This window comes from Desmodus rotundus, chromosome 7 (genome assembly GCF_022682495.2).
Source record: "Desmodus rotundus isolate HL8 chromosome 7, HLdesRot8A.1, whole genome shotgun sequence".
NCBI lineage: Eukaryota > Metazoa > Chordata > Mammalia > Chiroptera > Phyllostomidae > Desmodus > Desmodus rotundus.
The window spans coordinates 39,612,348-39,636,306 of record NC_071393.1 but is presented as its reverse complement, the minus strand read 5'-3'; the positions used below and the strand labels follow the sequence as shown (position 1 = coordinate 39,636,306).

Here is a 23,959-nt window from a genome sequence, read left to right as displayed (position 1 = left end):
ATGGAGCTGATGAGCCATCTCAACAAGTGCAAAGGTCCTGAGGACTTAGGGATGTTTGACATGCAGGGAGAGCAGGCAGGAGGCCAGACCAAGGGGAGAGGGGTAAGAATGGAGGCAGAAGAAGCCGGGATCCTTGGAAGCTAAGACTTCCAGTGTTACTCTAAGTGCGTGACAGCAATGAATGAACAAAGGAACAAACAGATGAGTGCAGGAGTAAACGGTCAACCGGAGAGAAGGAAAATGCACTGCTCCTAGCAGATGAAATGAGCAGTCACTGATTGCTGTGCACAGGTCATGGTCATCTGGGATTTGAAACTCAAAGAAAAGCAAAACCCAAACTGCCCCGTGACAGGCACAACTCTCAATAAACAGAGCTAGAGAAGACAGAGACAAGCCCTGGGCACCACGTAACCTGATCCCTGTTGCTTTCTCTCCTGGGTCAGGATCCTCAGTGGACATCAGATTGGTTCTAGTATTGATTATTGATTCCTGATCCCTATGCTAATGGTTTAGCCACAGAAAATAAAAATACATATATCAGAAAATAAAAATAAAGGACAGGAGAGTTCCAGCCAAGATGGAGGCACAGGTAGAAACGGTTTGCTTCCTCACACAACCAAAGAAGGATACAACCAACTGAAAACAAAAACCAGCCAGAACTGCCAATCAAATTCCATGAAGTCCAACAACCAAGGAGTTAAAGAAAAATTCAACCAGACAGACAGCGCCACAACACAGCAAAGTGAGGTGCCCCACCCTGGTGAATACCTAAAGCTCTGCTCCTTACAACGTAACAGGTGCACCAAGACAAAGAAACATGGCCCGATGAAAGAACAGAGTAAAACTCCAGAGAAAGAACTGAGCGATGAGGAGAGAGACAACCTATCAGATGCAGAGTTCAAAACACCAGTAATCAGGATGCTCACAGAAATGATTCAGTTTAGTTGCAAAATGAAGGAAGAAATGAAGGCTACAGAAAGTGAAATAAAGAAAAATATACAGGGAACCAACAGTGAAGGGAAGGAAACCAGGACTCAAATCAGCGATATGGAACAAAAGGAAGAAATAAAACTCAACCCAAACAGAATGAAGAAACAAGAATTCAAAAAATTGGAGAGGCTGAGGAATCTCTGGGACAACCTGAAACATTCCAATATCCGAATTACAGGGGTGCCAGAAAGGAGAAGAATAAGAGCAAGAAATTGAAAACTTATTTGAACAAATAATGAAGGAGAACTTCCCCGATCTGGCAGAGGAAATAGACTTCTAGGAAGTCCAGGAAGCCCAGAAAGTCCCAAATAAGTTGGACCCAAAGAGGAACACACCAAGGCACATCATAATTACATTACCCAAGATTAAAGGTAAGGAGAGAATCTTAAAAGCAGCAAGAAAAAAGGACACAGTTTCCTACAAAGGAGTGCCTATAAGACTGTCAGCTGATTTCTCAAAACAGACCTTATAGGCAAGAAGGGGCTGGAGAGAAGTATTTGAAGTCATGAAAGACAAGGACCTACATCCAACATTACTCTATCCAGCAAAGCTATCATTTAGAATGGAAGGGCAGATAAAGTGCTTCCCAGATAAGCTCAAGTTAAAGGAGTTCACCATTACCAAGCCCTTACTGTATGAAATGTTAAAGGGACTTATCTAAAAAAAAGAAGATGATCAAAACTATGAACAGTAAAATGACAACAAACTCACAACTATCAACAAATGAACCTAAAAGAAAAGAAAAACAATGAAAACAAAAACTAAGTGAACAAGTAGAACAGGAACAGAATGAGAGAAATGGAGATCACATGGAGCGTTTTCAGTGGGGAAGGGGAAGGGAGGTATGGGGGGAAGGTACAGGGAAGAAGAAGCATAATTAAATAGATAGGCATTAATAGGTAGGCATTAAATAGATGGGGAGAGGTAAAAAATGGTATAGGAAACAGAGAACTCAAAGAACTTATATGTACAACCCATGGATATGAACTAAGGATGGGGGAATGCTAGATAGTTGGGGGTAGAGGGGGGATAAAGGGAAAAAAATTGGGAAAACTGTAATGGCATAATCAATAAAATATGCTTAAAATAAATAAAAGTTAAAATTAAAATAATCCTAACCAATGCCAAAAAAAAGAAGCACAATTGTCTATTTTGTCTACAAAATAGACAGGGGGAGGTTAAGAATACTATAGGAAATGGAGAAGCCAAGAACTTGTATGACCCATGAACATGAACTAAGGTGGGGGAAATGCTGGAGGGTGAGGCAGTACAGGGCAGAGGGGGAGGAAAAAAATGGGACAAATGTAATAGCATAATCAATAAAATACACTTAAAAATAAATAGATAATTAAAAACTTGAAAGAAAATGAACGAGAGGGCCTTACACCACAGGGCTCAAGTCCCATTTCTAAATGTTAAAAAACATTACAAAGTTCAGCACTGAGAAATTAAGCTTTTAAAAATTTGATCTTCGATGACTTTGGAGGGTTGAAAGCCATTAGTATTTGTTAATGTAGTAGAGAATCAAAAGTCCAATTGCAGTTAAGCTCAACATTGCTACTTTAGGAACATTACCTAAAATGAGAATTAGGTTTAAACCACAAAGCAACCATCAAACTCTTTCTACCAACTGAATCTGCCAAACCAAGAAGTTGAAAATGAAGACTCTACACCTAGTATAGAGACAACTGATCAAACACTTCACAGGAAATTCTTTAGAATCTTAATCTTACCTACCTGGTGTCAGGTACCGTTTCACGATCACTTCATTCTGCTGCTGATCTCGTCCTCCTATAATCAGATAGTTCTCTGAGCTAATGAACCACAGAAATTTCTCAAACCTACCAAATTGAAAGAACAGAAGTTAACATTTCTTTTCCTTCGTAGTTGCCTAAATTCACATCCTTTTTATAAAGAAGACAAGACAGGAAGCTATCCTGTGTAGGTTAAGACAACTGGTTTGAGTTTTCCTAAGGCATGAGGTTTAATTTTACTGAAAGCTTGTAACACAAGTTGCCCTACAATAGTCTTAAGAGAATCTGAGAAGAAAGCACCTAAATTTTATGTTTAAAAAAATGTATGTTCTCTGCTTACCTCCCTTTCATACTGACAGCATTCTTAAAACAGGATGACTTACAACAATGAATTAGTCAGAGCTAAAGGATAAAGCGTCTCATGGTCCCCGGGTCCAGCTGTCTGTCCCTGGGGACTGGACAGGCCGTGGGACCACTGGTAGGAGAAAAAGTTCTACCTAAAGTTTCTCATTCTGTCCCCAATTAATCAAATGAGTGTCTACATATGTGATATTCTTTACATTTATTTTTATATGAAAGACCAAATACTGCCTTTAAAAGTGTAAAATTTTAACTTCTCTCACAAGACAAAGTCATCTGGGTTTTTCATGATTAACATGTACCATCACAATAACAAGTACTGGTGTGTGTTTGTGTGACATTTAGAAAATGGCATGCAAGAGCAATGAACATATCCCCTTATGTTACATATGGCAACCAAGATAATCTTTTTTATGACTTAATCTAGAATTTAGAAACTTCTGATTAAAGATGATGAAGGTTGAGCACAGGCATTAAACTGAAATAAAATATGATAGCAAAAATGTTTTATTCCAATTTTCTAAGCTGATTTTTGACTGAATAAAACATACACTTGGTTGGAAAATCCTTTAAATTGCACAAAAAGCTGTGATGAGAGACCCTGCCTCGTTTCAGTTCCCACCACCACAGCCAAACAGGGAGCCGCTGTCATCAGCTTCCTGCACCCCCTCTCCAGAGTCTTTTTTACACATACAAAGTTAAAATAAAATGCTTATTCTAAACCCTTTTTTCCAGACACAACACACACTTTCTGTATTGTTTTTTCACTTAAAAACATACTTTCCTCATTGCTGAGTGGATATACTAAATTTAACTGAACCGCTCCGCTATTGATGATAAACAAGTCTGTACAACCCACAAGGCTGAAGAAAATGAAACAGATAAATCAAGGATGCATTTTGTAATCACCCTAGTAAAAGAATGTATAATTAACAGCCGCCCCCCCATCACCAGCTCCTACCCCATCACCACCCTATCTGAGTTGGCCTTATGTCTGCTAAGACTTTGAATCTAAAATTTTAAAAACCAACTTTCCCATTAAGAAAACTCCAGGGCTGCGCAGCTTCACAGGTGAATTCCATTAAACATTTAAGAGCAACTGATAAAGGAGCGCGTCCCAATTTCCCTTCTGAAGCAGTAAAACCTTGACACCACTGTGAACATGAACACGGTGAGATATGAAATGACAGGTCAATCCTCTTTATCAACAGAGGTGTCAGAGGGGAAGGAGGAAATCGCAGCAACATGTTGATCAAACTCAAGAAACTGAAGCCTGAGCTGACAGTGGCGTCTCAATATCAAACCTGGAAGTTAACCCAATGTATAATACCTTTAAAGTCCGAGGAGAACACATTTTTTCAAACTAGGACTTTATACACAAACTATGAATTAGGTGTAAGAGTAAAATCATTTTTATCATTGGATACCTCAAAAAATTTACCTTCTGGTTATGCTTCTATAGCTCATAACTCCATCAGCAGAGAAAGAGGAAGTATGAGATCCAGGACAGACTCCAACACGGAGAGAGGGGTAAAGGGGACTTTCAGGACAACAACAAAAGGAGGTTTCAGGATGCTGAGAGTAACCAACCTAGAACAGCGGTCTAAAAGCTCCAGAGGAGACTTCTGCAAGAAGATTTCTAACGGAGTTCCAATGTGAGCACACTCAGAAGAGCGGAGGTGAATGAGTAAGAACAAAACCAGAAAGCAAGCCGTGACTGCAAGTTAAACATTCACAAGGACGTCAATGCTCCAGGTGCTACAACCGTAACGGAGCACAGGGTGCAGTCTGGTCTACGTAATGTAGGGTGGGAGGGTAAGATCTGCACTGCGCCAGTGGGAAGTCATTAGTAGGGTGTAAAACAGAACAATTAAGAAGCAGCAATATAAGCATATTACTTAGAGAAATGAAGGTATATACCAAAAGAATCAAGTAAAAGAGTTAAAAGTATAAAAGTAATTTCTTTGGGAGAGGAGGCAATATGAGCAAGGGTAAAAAATTGCAGGGCTATTGGTTTTTTTAACAGGCTTTGTAACTGCTTCATTTTTCTAAGCAATGTGCAAGTATAATTTTGAAAAAACGAAAACTGTATTTTAAAAAGGTAGAACACTTACCAATACACTTTTCTTGCTTTTTGAATCGAGGTGACTGTTTGGACTTCTTTTAAGGTTTGCTTTGTCTTCTTTTCTGCTGATTTGAATGCCTACATATAACAAAAAAGGTTTAAAATAATTTGTTGAGAATTTATTTAAATAGCACCAAGCAAACAATAGGGTAAAAAAGTTTATTAAATATAATAAAATGGCATTATCTACACACACACACACACACACCACATGAAAGTAAATGAAGATTTTTGCCTTTAAAAAATTTTATTTATTAACTTGAGAGAGAGAAACACTGGTTCGTCGTTCTACTTATTCATGCATTTATCGGATGATTCTTGTACATGCCCTGACTGGGGATTGAACCCACAGCCTTGGAGTACTGGGACAGCGCTCTAACCAACTGACTACCCGGCCAGGGCAATTTTTGCCTTTCATATTAAAATAACTTAAGTCAAAGCCTTACTGTACACATACATCTCCCCAACCTAGGAGTTTTAAGAGTGTCATTCATTTACAAGATACTAAGTACCTTCCATAACAGGTCTGGACTACAAGGCTATGGACAAACGCGAACGAGCGGAGTAAGCTCCCACCCCAAAGGGGTATAGGAGAAGAGACAAATATAAAACATAGTTACTCAAATAAACACATGGCAAGTGCTTCCAGGGATGCCATAACAAGGAATTGTAACAAGTGAACCTCATTTATAATTGACTATGACCAAGAAGGTATTTCTGAAGAAATGGTGTACAGACTGAAGCCTGAAGGATTGATGTAATTATCGAGGAAAAGAATAAAAAGAAGAGCACCATAAGCAAAAAGGCCAGCTTAACCAGCACGTAGCGATCACAGGGTAAAATGTCAAGAAATGAGATTGGAGGGGTAGACAGAGGGGCTAAGTCACGAGGGCCAATCATTTAACAGGTAAAGTGTGACTATGTTGCAGGCAATAGTCTAGGGGCTGGCGCAGCAATGAGCAAAACAGACAACACACTACTTTGATGCAATCCACATTTAAGAGGGAAGACAGACAAATGTATTGGAAAGGGTGGTTTTTAAGAAGAAAAACAGAGTAAAGACAAAGGATTGAAGATACTATTTTTAGTGAAAGGCCTCTCTGAAGTCTCATATAAGCAGACACGTGAACGAAGCGAGGGATCAAACCACGGAAACTTTTAGGGAACAGCATTCTTGGTGGAAAGAACAGCAAGTGCAAGCCCTGAGAAGGCAGCATGGAGCCCCGTTGCAGGAACAGCTGAAATCCCAGCGTTGCCAGAAAGACTGGGTAACAGGAGGAACGCAGATGATGTGATCAGAGGGAAGCAAATCGTCTGGGACCTTACAGACCAGGAGAAGAGCTCTGGATTGGCTTGAATAACATGGAAAGCTACGGAAAGATTCTGAACAGACAGAAATGACTTCATTTATTTTTTATTTAAAAGTATCACTATGGCAGATGCATGAAGAACAGACTGTAGCAGGGAAAGGGTAGCAGAGTAGCACGCACCCCTCCTCCGTAAGAGGCTACTGTTATAGTCCATGAGTACACCTGATGGAGACCTGGATCAGTAAGAAGTGACCAGACTGTGGTTACACTTAAAGGAAGAGCCAAAAGGAATTGCTGGTTGTTATTTCTACTTTTACAGACTCTCAAATCATACAGAACAAATTTTGTGCATTATGCAACTTCGCTTTTTATGTTCCATATGAAAACCAAATTGTAGAACACACAAGATTTTGAAAAGGATTTGCTCTTTGAAGTTTCCAGGAGAATTACTATTTTGAAAAATAGTATAGTAATTTCTGTGTACTTTCTTACAATGAATATAATTTTAAGACACACCAAAAAAAAAGTATTTTCACCCCAGGATAATATATGGTTTCTGAGAGAAGTCCAGGATGACTCCAACATTTTTAATCTAAGCAAAGGGAAAAATAAAGGTGCTATTCCCTGAGATGGCACAGAGGGGGGGAGGAGCAGGTTTGGGAAGAAAAAGAATACTGGTGATACATTGAAAGCAAAATTAACTGTGAAAGGTTACTTCTGAATTAGAAAACCTCACTTAAGCAGGAGAAATAATGAGGACCATTAAGTTAGAGGAAAACAGCAGTCACGCTAAGAAGTACTAAGTACCTTCTCGGCAGCTTCAACAGTCTTCTGCGTTTTCTTAGCAGCGTATCTCTTGTGGTCATAGTACCTGGAAAAACACGGTTCTCTTAAAATTTAAGTAAAATCCCTATTCTTTAGTTTTCTGTTTGTCATTTCTAATTTCACAGACACTCAAAGCACACAGAACAAGTTTTGTGCATTGTGCAACTTCGTTTTTTATGTTCCATATGAAAACCAAGTTGTAGAACACACACAAGTTTTAAAAAGGATTTGCTATTTGCAGTTTCCAGGAGAATTACTGTTTTGAGAAATAGTAATTTCTGTGTACTTTCTCACAATAAATATAATTTTAAGACACACCAAAAAAAGTACTTTCACCCCTAAGTATAGATAGGCAAAATAAAATCTTTCTTATCCTTTCATCCCTGAGTTATTTCAGGCAATATTTTACCTAAAATTTACACAAGTTTGAGACTCACTTTTTGGCGTTTGCGTATGCTGATAAGCTGAGATCAACATCAACAAGTAACGGCCTATTTTTCTGAGGCCTCTGCAGCTGTTTATTCTTTTGCTTTTTCTTTTTTCCTTTTGGTGGTTCAGTTTCACTTTTCTCAACATTGATCTCACCATCAACATCGTCATCTTCCTCCTCTGACAATAAGTATGGATTTCTATTAAAAATATTCAATAGTATTTCACTAATGTCAATGACATCACATTTTTATTTTCAGTATTTTACTAAATGAACTCATAAATGGTTTACAGTATTTAAAGAGTTTGTATTATTTTACTCTGAATTAACTTTTTCTGTATTGTCAAGGATAAATTTCCAAATAAACCAAAAATTTTAAGTACAGTGAACGATTAAACAACAAAATAAAGGCAAGCACTAACTGCTTTAACTAAAAATCACACTTACCTGAGCAGCATTGTGACATGATTGGTCTGTAATTTTAATTCTTTGATTGCGTTTGCAACGGGGTCTCCTTGAGCTTGGGCCTCTTTCACAATTAGCCCGATCTCTGTCCAATCGATCTGGTTGGCTAGAGCGCTTCGCACGACCTGAATGGCTCTGTCAACTACCGGCAGATTCATTTCTATGAGCTCCCCTTTAAGTTTATCTATTTCCTTAAGAAATAAACCAGAACATTTCCTATGATCCCAGTTACACGTTCCCATTTTTGAAAAAGCATCTAAAGAAGCGAAACAATACCTGAGCTTGCTGAAGAGCTTCTAATCTGTTTTCGTGATCCTTTCGGAAATTATCTAATTTCTTCAATGCTTGCTTTTCCTTTTGTTGACAAAACAGATTTTTTAAAAGTTAGGTTTCTCCTATCTACTGCACCTTCTCTTTTACCTCCTGAACCTCATTATCCTACCCCCACTTTTGCCCTTCAATGTCCTTCCTACCTAGCTAAAGTGCCCCAGCGCCCACCTCCCCAGCTTCATCCTCCTCCAAAGTGTTTCATGCTCCAAAACTAACTCCAGTCTACCTACCTCCCAGCCCCTATACAGAAAGGTATTTTGATTACAGGTTACACTGCAAGTAAGATATGCTCCTAAAGCCTTTGCATTATTCAAGCAGGCAGAATTCAAGACATTTTTTTTCCCCCTAACACAGAAAAGTAAAATTTGGGGGAATCATTCATAGCATAAATTACTCACTGTTGCCTTTAATTTTCTTAGCATTGTTTCTAGTATTTTACAGAATGTCTCCCAAATTAATAATACAAAGGGTCGTAGTAGTTATTTGACTTTCTATATAGCATTTTATCATATGTAATTTACATTTAAAGATTATTGATTTTGGTGTAAATTTTCATTAATTGGCAACAGCATTACCAATTAATGAATGTCTGAATGCTAGCTGTAGTATTAAAAGATTTAAATTATAAAGATGGTGACTATTAAAAGAACGCAGAATGATTACTAAAATAACTCACAGGTATTCTGATGCACATAAAAAGCGTAGGGCTCAACGTCACTGCCAAGCACCCGTTTACTAGCTCAAGTGCTGCCATCACGTGGCAGTCACACTAATTTGACCCATCTGCTTCGAAATGGTGCTTTATTAGTTACTTGTGTTAAAACTGAAGGGGGGGAGGATACAGGGATTCACACAATTACAAATCCTGCACACACATTTTAATACTTTATTAATATCTTTGAAAAATCACATCCCCTTGAAATCAAGAGTAACTGTGGCCAATTTCTGAAACTTTCTTCAGCAAATGTTTCCAAAACATGGTCACACGTGCTGGGAAAACACAGTACATTAAAACGTCCTTGTGGAGTCACACTACACGAAAAACATGTATCTTTTTTTAATTGATCTTTAAATTTTTCAATTACAGTTTACTTCCAACATTATTCTGTATCGATTTCAGGTGTACAGCATAGCGATTAGACATCACAGTCACTTTACAAGGTGGCGCCCCTGATCCTTCCGTACCCATGTGGCACCACACAGAGTTACTGCAATAGTACTGACTGTATTTCCTACGCTGCACTGACACCCGTGACTGACGTGTAACTGCCACCTGTGCTTCCTCCCTTCACCTCTTTCACTCAGTCCCCAACCCCCTCCCGTCTGGCAACCACCGGGCCAGTCTCTACACAAAGCATGTTAAAGGCCTAGTTAAAAGTTCGCTTTAAAAAAAACAGCTTACTGATAAACAAAAATACTTATTTGTATAGAAAAAACTTTTCCCTCTTCTTTGGACAACTTAAAAATATTCTCGGAACAGTATTCCCTTAACAGCAAAATTTAAGAAGCTTTGGGATGCTGTAATAAAGCAAAGCGTACTAGGGTATAAAAGCCCTCATCTTCCCACTGCATTTTCCATTTTAGAGACTGTCCAATACACTGTAGGAACAAATGAAGTTTCTTTTCAACCTTGAGACCTGCCCTGGGCCTTTATCAACTGGCCAAGAGATCAGGGCATTCCCATATACTTTGAAAGGCTGCCCATTCCTATATGAGAGCATCCTAGCAAACCACATTAAGGCTAGTTGGTTTAATATAAATGTTTTAAATAATACCATACCTGCTGTAAAGCTTTTAAATCTATTTTCTGACCTTCTATCTTGGAATAAAATTCATCCACGGCCTTATTAAAACAAAAAAAAATAATCAAACAAAAAATAACTAGTTGAAAAAATATATGATCTCTATTTCAACTTGCATACACAAAATTTGAATCCATTTTGTTTTTAACACCACTCAACAGATCCCCAATAAATGTACTCTACAGCTAAATAACCAAGAGTCAAATTCAGTTCACACTTCTTATCCTTTATCTTGAAATAAAGTAGCAACCAATGTTTCTAACAGTTTGCATCTATGACTACACTGTCCCATCATGCCCAGATTCAGTGATTATAAAGCAAAAAGTATTTCCAATTTCTCAAAGCAAGTTGATATTAATTTAATAACTCATATCATGTTAACTGGTCAAAAAAACAGAATCTAAAACCCACCTTGTCAAATGATTCAAACTCTATATATGGACATTGTGAATGTTGAGAAAACAAGAAAGGATGAAATTCTTCATACCTGTAAAACATATTTATTTCATTACATTCAAGAACATTAATAAACATCGAAAAAAAACTGACCCGTGCCTACATGCTTACGTGAGTATCTCTTCAGCTGGTTTATCTACTTCCAGGCTTGGTTTTACTTCTCTTTTCTGAATGATATATCCCTATAAAAACCCAACAAAAAACTCATTTCTATCCATAATTAACAAAGACTTACTTTTCATGACTGATACTAACTTATGTAATTTTCTAGTTATAATTGATCAACTGCACTTGTCTACTGATTATATCACTGCTCAAAATGATGCTTTGTTTAGACTCAAAGCATTATTGGAAAATAACTGGTTTATTCATATGCACCAGAATAAGAACAGGTAATAAAGAAAGTGAAAACTCCTGTATTGATAAAATGATGGAATTATACACGTGCATTTTGCTTTCTTTCCATTTTTAGATATTGTGCAATTTTAAAAAGCCAAAAACACTGCCAGCAGAGAAACTCTTAAATTCACTTTGTTGGTAGATTGTAATTCATTTTAAAATCTGGGCAGGTACATTTGGACTGAATTTAGCTATAATTAATCAGAACTGTCTCTGAATTTTTTTGGTAAGTAAAGTTCTATTTTGAATAGGGAAGAAAACATAGGATATGAGGTAATTCAGAAGGTGTTTAGCTATTACGGGATGTAAGTCACCAAATTTCTGAAAAGTGCTGGCAAATTAAAATGTGCTTCTCTATCTGAAATTAACCTGAGAAAAAAATATTTACAAACTCCTCATCTTTTCTGGACTTGACCTAATACTTTCTATAAAAGGGAAAAAGCAAAACAAAAATTACAAACCAATAGCAATTGAAGAAAAAAATCTACCCTAGAATAAGCATGTTACAAATGTCGAATTTCCAAACTAAAACAAAAAATTTACATACACTGATGTTTAATGAATATCTGAATTCTAAAACTCTGAATGATAAAACCACAACAATATACAAGTATACGTGGGGCTACCTTTCCACTGAAGTTGGACGCTGTTTTCATATAGTCTTCTGCTTTCTGCAGACAAACAAGTACTTTTTCAATATCTAATAGGAGAATAAAAAAGGAAAAAAATGAGCGGCAATCAAGTATCAATTAAATATTATTAAACAACTATGCAGAAAACAAGATGGAGCTTATGAAATAAGAAGTGTTCAAGAAAATTAAATACAAACATTTCATGTTTGTTATCAGCTCTGTAAATAAGGGTGTTTTCGCCAGCTTGTTGTTTTAATAGCTTTTATTGATTACATCTTGCCTCTCATGATCTGAAAGACATTTTGTTCATATACTAAATTCCCATATGTGTATTTTGTCCTGTTTCTAAATTCTTTATTTTCTCTATTCTTTTCCCCAAAACTGTTTTAATTACTATAGCTTCATAATATATTTTAATCTATGGAAAGGTTATTCTCCATCGTTACTATTATTGTCCAGTTTTCCTGAACATTTTCACATGCTTTAATTCCACATGAATATGAGATTCATTTTATTAAAAAAATTAAAAAATTAAAAAAACAAAAAACTACTGCAACAGCAAAAACAATACCACTTGTTGGCATTTTGATCAGGACTGCACAGAATTAGTGTATTTCAGAAAAGAAGTCATTCACTAAAAACATTCCATTTGTATTTTTAAACATGCAAAAAATTTCAGCATAAAAGTTACCCCTAAACCTTAAAAACATGTAACCCTCAAAACATAAACATCAAGAATGATTTTTCTAACTGTACATGAGACTAAAGATAAAGACTTGTGAAAGACCAAATATTCCATTTTCCTTACATTTCCTCTCATTTTTATTATCCTAATCTGGCAGTTAAGTTAGGTTCCCTTAAATAATTACAAAAGTCTAACTTATATAACCACACTATAGGACTTACAAAATGAAAATGGATGAATGCTGCTATTTCCAAACACACTCCAGGTTCTGAGTCAGAAGGTGAATAATTCAACTCCTTGTACCAAAGACTGTACTCCTTGTACAAGCCTTGTACCAAAGATTGTCTCAAGGCCAGTAACCACTTCAGAAATTTAGAAGGAGGGAGGGAGAATAGTCTTCAGTCGAAAGGTAGTAAGGTAGGTCAAAGGACTGAACAGACGTTACTAGGGATAAAAGCGCCGCCCTGCAGTATGAAGCCAGCAATACCATGTGGACAGAACGCTCACAGGTCTAATGCTTTTAAGTCTAGAACTACCTGGTCACTTATTACTTTCCCAGAAGCAATTTCAGTTTTAAAAAAGGAAATAAATGAAAATGGACTAAACTTGTACCATGCAGACCTACCTTTACTTTCAAATTTTTCATCCACTTTGACATTGCCAGAAAATCCATTTTCTATAAGACAGTGTTCAATGAGAGCTGGTCCATAAGCTATAAAAACAGAGAGTATTATTTTCCAGTGTTTTCCTATGAAATTTAACAGTCAAAATACAATACAAATTTATATTCAATATAAATGATCTACTCAATAACAGTAGCCAGTGAAAATAACAACTAAGTCACTTATTTTGAAATGTTATTAGAAATGATAATTCAAGTACTTAATTAAAATTTGAGAAAATAAAAATGTAGATGTTAATACAAAAGTTATAGGAATTTAATGAAATTTAGCCACATACAAAAAAGATTATAAACTAGGAATGCAAGGTTGGTTTAGCATCCAAAAGTTGGTTAATGTTATGCCATATTAATAAAGAAAAAATAGCACAATCCAAACTTACAAACTTTATGTATGCTATTCTAATAGCTGGAAAGTTCTAAAGGTAACTCTGTAACGCATTCTAATTTCATAGGAGAGAAATAACTCTCTAATGCTCGGTAATTAAGGGCACTGGCCTGCTCACACGTCCTTTTCAGATCCCTTATTATAGGGATAAGCAATGATTTTCTCAAGCATAAAAGTTTATTGAATTTTATTTACCCTGGTTAGTAAGAGTACCTGACATCATGGATGCCCTGAGACTCACTAATAAGAAGAAGAAAAAAAAAAACTAAGCATTTATTAAACCAAAGATGCATGTTCAGGGAAAAAAAAAAAAGATCTCTTAGAATACTACAGTGGTCCCTAAAGTGCTAAGTAATATTCTATTAGTTAACACAACTATTATTTTTAAATAAAATCTAGCAGATAAAGGTCAAACTTCATATGATGTTTTCCTTAAAAATAAACTATTTACTTAAAAGATCATTTTAAACTCCTTTGTACAGTTATCACGAAGTTCTAATTTTCTACTAGAAGTATAAAAGATTTAAATATATTCCTGAAAACTATACTATCTTGCAAACATTTCCTTGTTCTACATGGGGTTACTCACGAAGCAGGGGGTTCAGAGCTCTCTTCAGCAGTTCACCCTCGGCTGCACTGGTTATGACTTCAGTCAGTCTGTAAAACAAAATTGACATCCTTCTTTCTATCCACTATTTAATAAATCTTATGGCAGTATTTATATTCATAATACTTTCATACACATCAATTTGCCTGATCTTTAACTATTTTAAAATAAAAGAGGAATTAATTCATTTTGTAAGTAAAAAAATGTAGGGTCATGCCCTGGCTGGTGTAGCTCAGTGGACTGAACGTGGGCTGTGAACAAAGGGTCGCTGGTTCGATTCCCAGTCAGGGCACATGCCTGGGTTGCAGGCCAGGTCCCCAGTAGGGGGCACGAGAGGGGCAACCACACACTGGTGTTTCTCTTACTCTCTTTCTCCTTCCCTTCCCCTCTGTCTAAAAAACTAATTTAATAAAATCTTTTATGAAAATGCAGGGTCATAAAATTAATTTATTCAAGTTAATAAGTTCTTAAAACAGCACAGTGGAACCTAAAACCAGGTTTCCTAAGGAAAATCAATACTTTTTCAACCAAGTCACATTGCTCATCATCAACTGCCATATAAAATATGAGAGAAACATTTTTATATAACAGTTAAATGTTGTTTGTCAAGCCTGGAGATATATCTTAATACCTGAACTGGCTTTACCTAGTTAAGGTTTTACTACTTAAATACCGAGTTCTTCCGAATGCCATGGGCCTTTGTAGGCCCCAGATTGACAGCACCAAGAACACCTGGGAGCCCTACACCAGAGCTACTCATTCAGAAACCTGTTTTACCAAGCCCTCCAGTGATGCCAATGAATGCTAAACTTTGAAATCACTGCTATAGCTTACTCGTCAGCAAAGCCTTCAGCCAGAGCACAGCTACAGTTAGCACCATATCCTACCCTGCTCCCTTTCCTTAGATAAAGCAGAACTCCTGTCTTTCTGTACTCTGCCCAAGACATCCATGTGTCTTCTCACAGAAGACCTGACCAGTCCTCTCACTTTACCAAGGAATCATAAACATCTAGAATAACACCGAATTTAGATGAAAAAGACATTTGCTACTCCCAAATAAGGCTTGACTGCTTACATGCACACTTACGTAGTTCAAGGAGTACAAATTTATTTATCCAAGTAAACTGAGTATTTTCTATGACAGTTCTTTCATATGTGACCTACTTTACCTTTTAAAACACCATGGAATGAGTTTATAAACGAAACACGGTACCTTTCCAAGGTAGGCAAAGGCTCAACAGCCCTCGCGTGGCCAACTGGGTAGCGTTCACGAACAGCAAACTTAACATCATCTGACTCATCAGTTCGAAATCTCAGGATGTTTAAAATGAGATACTCATAATCTGTAAGAACAATGTTCCCCTGTAATGGAATAAAGTGTAATTTAATGCTTTTCCCAAATCATTCTTGAAACTTCAAAATTAAGAAAAATGTAGGCTCTTAAGAACCTCACCGGGGTCACAGAAAGGAGGTCACAGAGAGGATCTGACTTGATGCCCCCAGCTGAACTTACCGCTGCACTTCCATGAGGCAAGTCTGAACACTGTGTCTTATTACGGAAAACATAACAGACACACTGTACGCTTCAGAAGCCAAACAGTATCGGAGATATTGCTGATTCCAACCCAGACCACTACAGTGAAGTATCACAATAAAGCGAATTGTAGTCTGTTTGCTGATGGAAGGTCTTGCTTTCAAGGTGCAAAAAATGTAACATTTATGAAGCACAATGAAGCAAAGTGGAATAAAGCGAGGTGCAATAAAATGAGGTATGCTGTATACCTTCACCTGCACTGTGTGTTTCAACAGCACTAGTTATGTGGCCAAAATCATAAAGATGTGGTACCCTTCGTCCAAGTAACTCCACACTTGGTAATGTAGCCTGATGTAATAACTCAGTAAAACCCAAAACTATATGCTTAAAGGTATTTCTATTTACAATAGGAAAAAAAAAGAAACAGCCTAAATGTAAAAATTGAGAAAACTGTTAAATTATGATACACAACATAACATACTTGAAAGCTGTTAACTTACGAAGACTATGTAAAAAGTAGGAGACTGTTTATAATGTTAGGTAAAAAATAGCAAGGCAAAAATTTTCTGTATCTTAGGAAGACAAATATAGGGAAAAATGAAAGTATTCATTAAAGAGTAGGATCAAAAAGACTTTTTAAAATGTCATATTGTTACATAATCTTTTCAACAAAAAAGGGGAAGAATCTAATGGAAACAACGCTGCACAAAGAATACAGCCTTTCCCATTTGTTACAGTGAAGACAGGGGGTGGTATATAATGAGTGAAAAGCACCATGAAAAGTCACAAATGCCTTAGCAACTACTTAGAAGTTGGTCATAGGAGATGATAAATGCAGCCCCAATCTCTTAGGAATTACAGGATGCAGATAAATGGCTTCAGTAATGGGGACACCATTCATCTTAAGATAAAAGTAACTGGAATTTACTAGGTGTTGAAAGGTGCTAAAGGATCTGACTTCAAACCAACCGTGCACTTATTTAACTTAAAAAAGTTAACTGGAGAAGGAAAGCAGAGGGATGGGATGGAAGTCCACACAGTGTCTTGTTCGGGAAGACGTGACTTGAAAAACACCTGGCCATAGGGGCTGGCAAGTAGAATATGCTCCATACCATGTCCTGGGTCAAACTGTGCAGTTATCCAGAACATCTGGAAGATTCCAGTGAGGCAGTCATCTCCCTGAGAGGGCTTTCCTTAAACCAAGGCTTCCCAAAAGTATTCTGTAAGTGGCTCCCCTTACTCACATTTAAAAGAAAAGAAAAAAGAATTCTGCACTAAGTCCGAGAGTGAAATTTTTACCTTATTATCAAAGTTCCACAAACTTTTATGACTAAGGGACTCATTTTTCCAGGCACACCTATTATCGTATGGAAGTGGTGTCCAAGGAACATATTTTGGGAAATACTGTGCTTGGCTCTGATGTACACAGTAAAATACTTTCTGATCTTAACTTTTTCTCTAGAGTCTTTCCTACTGGAACCTTCTTACCATAAATTAATAAACTGCCTTTCTTAAGTGAGTTTGAGTAACGACAGCCTGTTTACCCAAAGCCTGGTCGAATCTAGATAAACCATACATCACCATTCCAGACCTGAAAGCCAGGAGATCAATCCTGGTGCAGACAGAGGAAGGAGCAATCTTCCAGATCTACTCCAGGGGCCAACCGACCGACCGCTCTCGAAATCACAGTGAACACCGAGAATTCCCAAGCACATACTGTCATATATAAGTCCTTAATGTCCACCCCAAACTCATCACTAACTGGATCCCATCACTAAATGTGTGCATGCCAGCTGCTCAGAGTCTTCGAAATACCAAGGGCCTAAATGCAATGGGCTATCCTGGATTCAACTCTGGAACAGAAAAAGGATAGGAGTAGAAAAACTGGTGAAGTCCAAATAAGGTCTACAGTGTAGTTAACAGTAAGGTACCAATGTTAATTTCTCAGTTTTGACAAAGGTACCATGGTTATGTAAGATGTTAACACTAAGAAAAACTAAGTGAAGGGTATATAGGAACTTTCTGTATTAGCTTTGCAACTTTTCTATAAACCTAAAATTATTACAAAATAAAAAGGTAGTTTAGATTTTTAAAATAATAAAGATTACACAAATTCATTCATGTTATGGAAAGAATTTTTAGATACCATTAACTGCTAAGTTTAAATTGAAAAAGGAAACCCCCCAGAAAGGCCCATGCCTGATATACAAACCTAAATTTAGCATGCAAGCATAGAGCAGTGCCCCCTTATCTTTGGGGGTAAGTTCCAAGACCTTCAGAGGACGCCTGGAACTTCGGATAGTACTGTACCTTACATATATACTATTTCTACACCCTTTCACTTTAAAGGAAGCACTTTTGAGACTCCCCTTTGGCATATCTGAATGGTCAGCATCAGTAGTACTGTGCGTTGGAGCCATTATTAAGTAAAATAAGGTTCCTGAACACAAGCTCTGCAAAACGGGACAGTCGTTATGACGACAGAGATGGCCACACATTCAGCACTGGCACTCGGGACAAAGGACGATTCACACCGGGAGGGAGGAGATGACGGAGTGGGACAGCGCGCGAGATTTCATCATGCTACCCAGAATGGCAGTGCATAATGATGACTTCTCCTTCACCCCAGCCCCCAGATTTAACTTACCCTATCATAGAGCTCGATGATTAAGTGATAAGCAGCTTCATCACTTCCAAATTGAAAATCTACAATTCTATCCACACCAAGCTGTTTTGCACTGACTAATCTCCGACTCTTCAAATGTTTTCGGCACTAGCGAGAAAAAGAAGAAAAATGCATTTATATAGTCAAAGTAAATTCCTAATCACTTGGTATTGGTTTATAAATAACTTTTTCTTTCATTATCATCAGGAATAATAATTTAAAAGTAGCAAATAAAAGAGTATAAAATAAAAGCTTTCAGATAATCAGCGGAGAACATTTTGGTTCAGACAACTCTGACTGCTAACTCTGAAACAGTATTTTACTGGGTTGGCCAAAAAGTCCGTCATGGTTTTTTCCATACTATGGCTCTGGCAGTGCCTTAACTTCATTCAAAACAATTTGTTAGAGATGGTATTGTGACAGCTGTCATATCAGCGTGCATTTGAAAACATCACAATTAGTAATTTTTTTATGCAGCCATTTCAATATTGAAGATGGAAGAATATGCAACATTTTCAGCATATTATACTTTCTCATTTCAAGAAAGGTAAAAATGCAACTGAAACAAAAAAAAGATTTGTGCAGTGTATGGAGAAGGTGCTGTGATTGATCGAACATGTCAAAAGCGGTTTGTGATGTTTATTGGTACCACTGACATTCTGGCCAAATAAGTCTTTGCTCTGTGGCTGTCTGATGCATTGGAAGATGATTATTTAGCAGCATCCCTGGCCACTACCCACTAGAAGCCACTAGTGGGAGATAGCTGACATACTCAAAATATCCAGATCAATAATACTGTTGGTAAAAATGAAAAAGGCGTTTTTATTTTACAGAAAAAACTACAGAGACTTTTTGGCCAACCCAATGTTCAATTATTAAGTAGACAAGGCTAGACCCATTGTGAAATTTACTTTGTTGCTTTTTACCACTGCTAAATCCCTTGTTCTTGCTCTGACGGTCTCTCTCAAAGCTGTACCTTATTTGTCTCTTTCTATTTCAATCTTTTAAGCATCGCGAATTTCCTCTTGTGTTAATTGTACTCAAAATTAATTAATAGTTTCCACTAATCTTCCACTTCAGATACAAATTCTGAACCATAAGCTTTTTGGTATTTTGTAAATTAGACTTCCATCTTACTCCCACCCAATCACTACCCTCTGTTGCCACACACTTTATTGACATAGCCCAAGCAGAATTTTCCTGGTACTATCTCCAAGCTTTTGATCAACCTAGCTCAAATCTAAATGTAATAACTCCTATTCATTACCAAATATCATTCTCCGTATCCCTAGTCATAAGGCTCTTGTTTTTATTAGCAATCAAAAGGAAATTAGCATGTTAAACCCGAATACAATTACTTGGTAAATACCTTTTGTTTTAGATTACTTGTATCATCCTTTAGTACAAATATTTAAGAATGACATGGAATTGAGACAAGACTACTCTGTGGTCCCTAAAAAAAACGATCTTACAATTGTTTCTAATTTTTTAATTTGAAAGATCCTTTAGTTAGTCAAGAGCAGTAAGAAAAAAAAAATGCTTTCTTTTCTTCAAGACTCAAGTTCAACACAAATTTTAGAGAAGTTAAGCTGAAACCACCCTTAAAAAATATAGTCATTCTTAGAATTAATGGTTCTTTCATAACTAAGAAAAGTTATTCTTCAGATCTTGTAGTTCAAATTAACTAAAATTCTCATTTTATGTACTTATATATTCAGGTAGCTATAAGAAGACTTTTCAAATTTCATAGAATAAACCACCCCCCCCCCCAATTCAACAGTTCTGACTTAAGAGTAATCTATATATATTTTGATTTAAACAATGACCTACAAATAAGACTATCTTTAAATCCCCAGGAGAAAATCATAATCAAGCCTTCCAGAGTCCCCCAGTAATCTGTTTATTTAAGAAATGTAGAGTTAAGCCCTGGCTGGTGTGGCTCAGTGGATTGAGTGCTGGCCTGAGAACCAAAGGGTGGCTGGTTTGATTCCCAGTCAGGGCACATGCCTGGGTTTCGGGCCAGGTCCCCAGTAGGGGGCATGCGAGAGGCAACCACACATTGATGTTTCTCTCCCTCTTTCTCCCTCCCCTCCCCTCTGTCTAAAAAAATAAATAAATAAAATCTTTAAAAAAAAAGAAATATAGTGCTAAAATTAACATAAAGGGCATCCTTGAGAGGAAGAGAAGTCCTCACCCTGGAGTGGAGAGAAATGGAAGATTCTTTACCACAAGTACATGGACATATAGTACACATGGAAACCCTGTGCGGTTTTTGCTTGTTTCTCTACTAGCAGCTCAGTGAAAACCTTCCACCCACTGAACTATAGATGGCATCCCCAATGTGAGAACGAGGAACACCGTGACTTACCACATACTGTTCATGGTCCTGCCTGTACCATACAACAGTAACAGCTCTTTAAGTCGTTTATAAAGTGCTTAACATTGCCTGCTCCACTAGAGGGAATCCTTCTGTACATTTAGACTGATACGTACACCTAGCTCACAAAATTCTAGGTTTTTTAAACAAGTGTTTGACCTCCCATTGATACTATAGCCTAATTTGGGGCTGTTTACACTATCCCAGTATCATATATCCTATTGCTTATTACATCATTTGTAAAACTGAAATGATAGTATTTGTTCCTCATATCACTGAGGCGTTCAATAAAATATGCATTACCCGTCTACTTTGAAAAGTGCTATACATGTATAAAGTGTCATTACTACAAAGGAAACCTCCAAAAGAACCATTTGGGGTTGCTAGTAAATAAGCGTTTAAGAATTTGATAATTTTATGACAGCCCTTGCGATTTGGGAAGCACTTACCTAACTTGCAATCCAAAACAGATTCTAAGTTGCTGGGGATAAGGCTCTTCTCTGTAAAGCCTCTAATGAAATAACACAATGCCAAAACAAATAAATTTCTGAAGGAAAGTGAGGAGGAGAGGAAGAAGGAAATTAATATATATGGATTCCTAATACGTGTCAGGCATTGTGTTAGATGCTTTACATGTTACGTCAATTCATCCTCACCAATAATCCCATGAGGGAGACATTATCCACATTTTACAATTAAACAAACTAAGTTCCATGAGGTTAAATAACTTTTCCAGGTTATAAAGGGGGTGGCAAAACCATCAATTAAAAGTCAGGCATATCTGACTCAACCCTCTTTCCTCTGTAGCAAATGAAGTGTTCAGTGCACCTGTTCCGTCAAAAAGCAACTGAGTAACATGCCCGCAAGTGCAGAATCTGCTTTAGTAGTAACAACAAAAGCAAGAAGAGAGGTAAAAAGATATAATAACTGCTAACATACTGATGTCACTGCATCTTCGCCAAAATACAGATTGGTTGCACAAAAGTGAGCTGTGGAAAATAAGATTAGGAAAACGGGGGTGGGGGCAGGTGAGAAACCGATCATAGAAAGCCAAGAACTCGAGGATGTGGGATATTGAAAAATTAGGGAATCATAAAACATGAGCTAACTAGTGAAAATGATGCTTTAGGAAAAATTAATGTTGGTCTAATAACAGAACTGTTTTGATACGTAAAGTGGACTGTAGTTAATGGACTACAGGTAAATGCTTGAACTAGAATACTGACTGTGGGAAGCACAAGGAGAAGTTAACAAACATCTACTGTATTCATTCCAGTGTCCACCAGCTACTCTATTTTATCTCACTTTATTAATAACAGTAAAGGAAAACCAAGTAGCTTGAAATTTCATTGTTAGTGACCAATCTCAGGGCCTTAAAATTTATTTTCAAGTATATGAGTTAAAATTTACCTTCATGGCAAAACTGGACGGCATCATATTCTTAGGCCACTCAAACTCTGTTGTGTGAATTCGTATGCCAGATTCAAGTAAAAGTGTGGCTTTAAAGTCTGGTCTGTAGAAGAGAAAAAGTTGTTTTTTTCTTTAGACCATTGCCAACGCTAACTTAGTGAAATGGACTGAAAGTGTAGGTAAAAAAAAAAATCAACAATCTCATTTAATTACCAAAGATAAAAGAAGCCTTACTTTTGAAGACGAATAAGATATGTCTTATTATCCACATCGTAAACATTGTTTACCCTCATTCCTAGCAAGCTGCAAAGAGAAAGGAAACATGTAACAAATCACACCATTTGAAACAAAACGTAACACAATTTAAAGCTCAATCAGAACCTGTGAAAGAGGGGAACTTCGGGGATCTTCGACTGCAGTGATAAGGAGTCGACCAAGGAGCAGAATCCGAAGGACATCAGACACTCAGTCCAAAACTTAACAACTATTTAAGAACAATGTGGTCCATCAGCCCTGGGAACACCACAAAATGCCTTGCGTCTTTGAAATAACCCAATGTTTTTGTCTGTCTGTTTTGGGGGGGAAGAACGTCTAATCCACTTAATTTACTCCAAGAGGAAAGAAGAAGGTAAACAAGGCCCTGAGAAATATGACAAGACTCACACAGCTAAGTAATAAAACACCCAGACCAGAATCCAGATCTGTCACCTCCCTCCGTTTGGGGCGAGGAGTGTCAAAGTGAACAGGCCTCCAGTCTGGACACCTCCGGAGCAAATGACTACTCTGGCGTCCACCCGGCGTCTCGCTTTTCCTAAACACCAGCTACCAAATCCAGGCGACTCAGGCCAGCAAAGCCAGAGGCCCCGCGTGCCAAGGAAGGATGCAAACGCGCCCGCCCACCCAGGCCTAGCCAGGTCCGCAGAGAAGAGCACGGGGGGAGTAAGGGGAAACACCACGCTGGTGTTGAATTTATCCCTGGGGCCTCGGCCTCTGGCTCCTGCACTCCCCGCAGGAGTCAGGCACCTGTCGCCCAGTACCTGGCATTCAACTCCGCAAGTACCGCGCGGAGATCAATGGTGCTAAAGCGGGTCTTCATGGCGATGTTTGGGGTCGCTAGTGCACTTTTCACCACTGCCGGGCTCGGCGCCGCTACTCTTCTACGCAGGCGCACCGGGCGGGGCTCTACGGCCGCGCAAAGGACCCAATATTGCTAAAGCGAATGTGTTTCTGTCACTTTCAAGAAGAATTCATTCATCGAGTGGCCTTCACCATGCATTTTGTTGTCCCAGAACAGCTTAAAATAGATCCAAACTATCCTACTAAAGCCACATTGCTTCCTGGAAAACTTACGATTATTTCGGTTACTTTGCCCCCTTGTGTTTGGGAACTGGAACCAGACTCCACAGTGCCTCCTGCTGGTCGCCACAGTTTATGAGGGACAATGTGGAAGATTTTCCCAGATGGGCCCTAACCTAAGGTTCTGGGTCTAAGAGCAACGGTTCCTTTCCCTTCGGCTGCTTGGAAGGCCCCAAATGTAAAAAGTAGAACTGTTTTATTCGCCCTATAATTACTGGAGCGAATGGCTGAGACCCTTCAAAGCAAAACACCAAAATATAAAAGATAGAACTAATAGATTTGAATGCACAAAACTTTTCAGTCTCTGCACGTCAAAAATATTCCATCGTTAACATGATTAAAAGCTTAAAAAGATACAGTCAACCTCATGATATACTGAG

General features: G+C 37.7%; 1 protein-coding gene across 1 annotated transcript in view; it reads right to left on the bottom strand.

Moving 5' to 3' along the window:
* The window catches only part of NEMF (nuclear export mediator factor), a 42,919-nt gene extending 19,533 nt beyond the window's left edge, over positions 1-23,386 (bottom strand). The window contains exons 1-17 of the mRNA XM_024557146.4: positions 23,261-23,386; positions 22,458-22,526; positions 22,224-22,326; positions 18,419-18,544; positions 15,451-15,599; positions 14,220-14,287; positions 13,189-13,275; positions 11,873-11,946; positions 10,959-11,029; positions 10,803-10,878; positions 10,370-10,432; positions 8,536-8,613; positions 8,242-8,450; positions 7,802-7,993; positions 7,347-7,410; positions 5,219-5,307; positions 2,728-2,831 (exon numbers count right to left, since the gene is read on the bottom strand). Coding sequence (XP_024412914.2) covers positions 2,728-2,831; positions 5,219-5,307; positions 7,347-7,410; positions 7,802-7,993; positions 8,242-8,450; positions 8,536-8,613; positions 10,370-10,432; positions 10,803-10,878; positions 10,959-11,029; positions 11,873-11,946; positions 13,189-13,275; positions 14,220-14,287; positions 15,451-15,599; positions 18,419-18,544; positions 22,224-22,326; positions 22,458-22,526; positions 23,261-23,319 — 1,681 coding nt within the window. The 5' untranslated portion in view covers positions 23,320-23,386. The remainder of the gene's footprint in view (positions 1-2,727; positions 2,832-5,218; positions 5,308-7,346; positions 7,411-7,801; positions 7,994-8,241; positions 8,451-8,535; positions 8,614-10,369; positions 10,433-10,802; positions 10,879-10,958; positions 11,030-11,872; positions 11,947-13,188; positions 13,276-14,219; positions 14,288-15,450; positions 15,600-18,418; positions 18,545-22,223; positions 22,327-22,457; positions 22,527-23,260) is intronic.
* Positions 23,387-23,959: the final 573 nt, after the last annotated feature.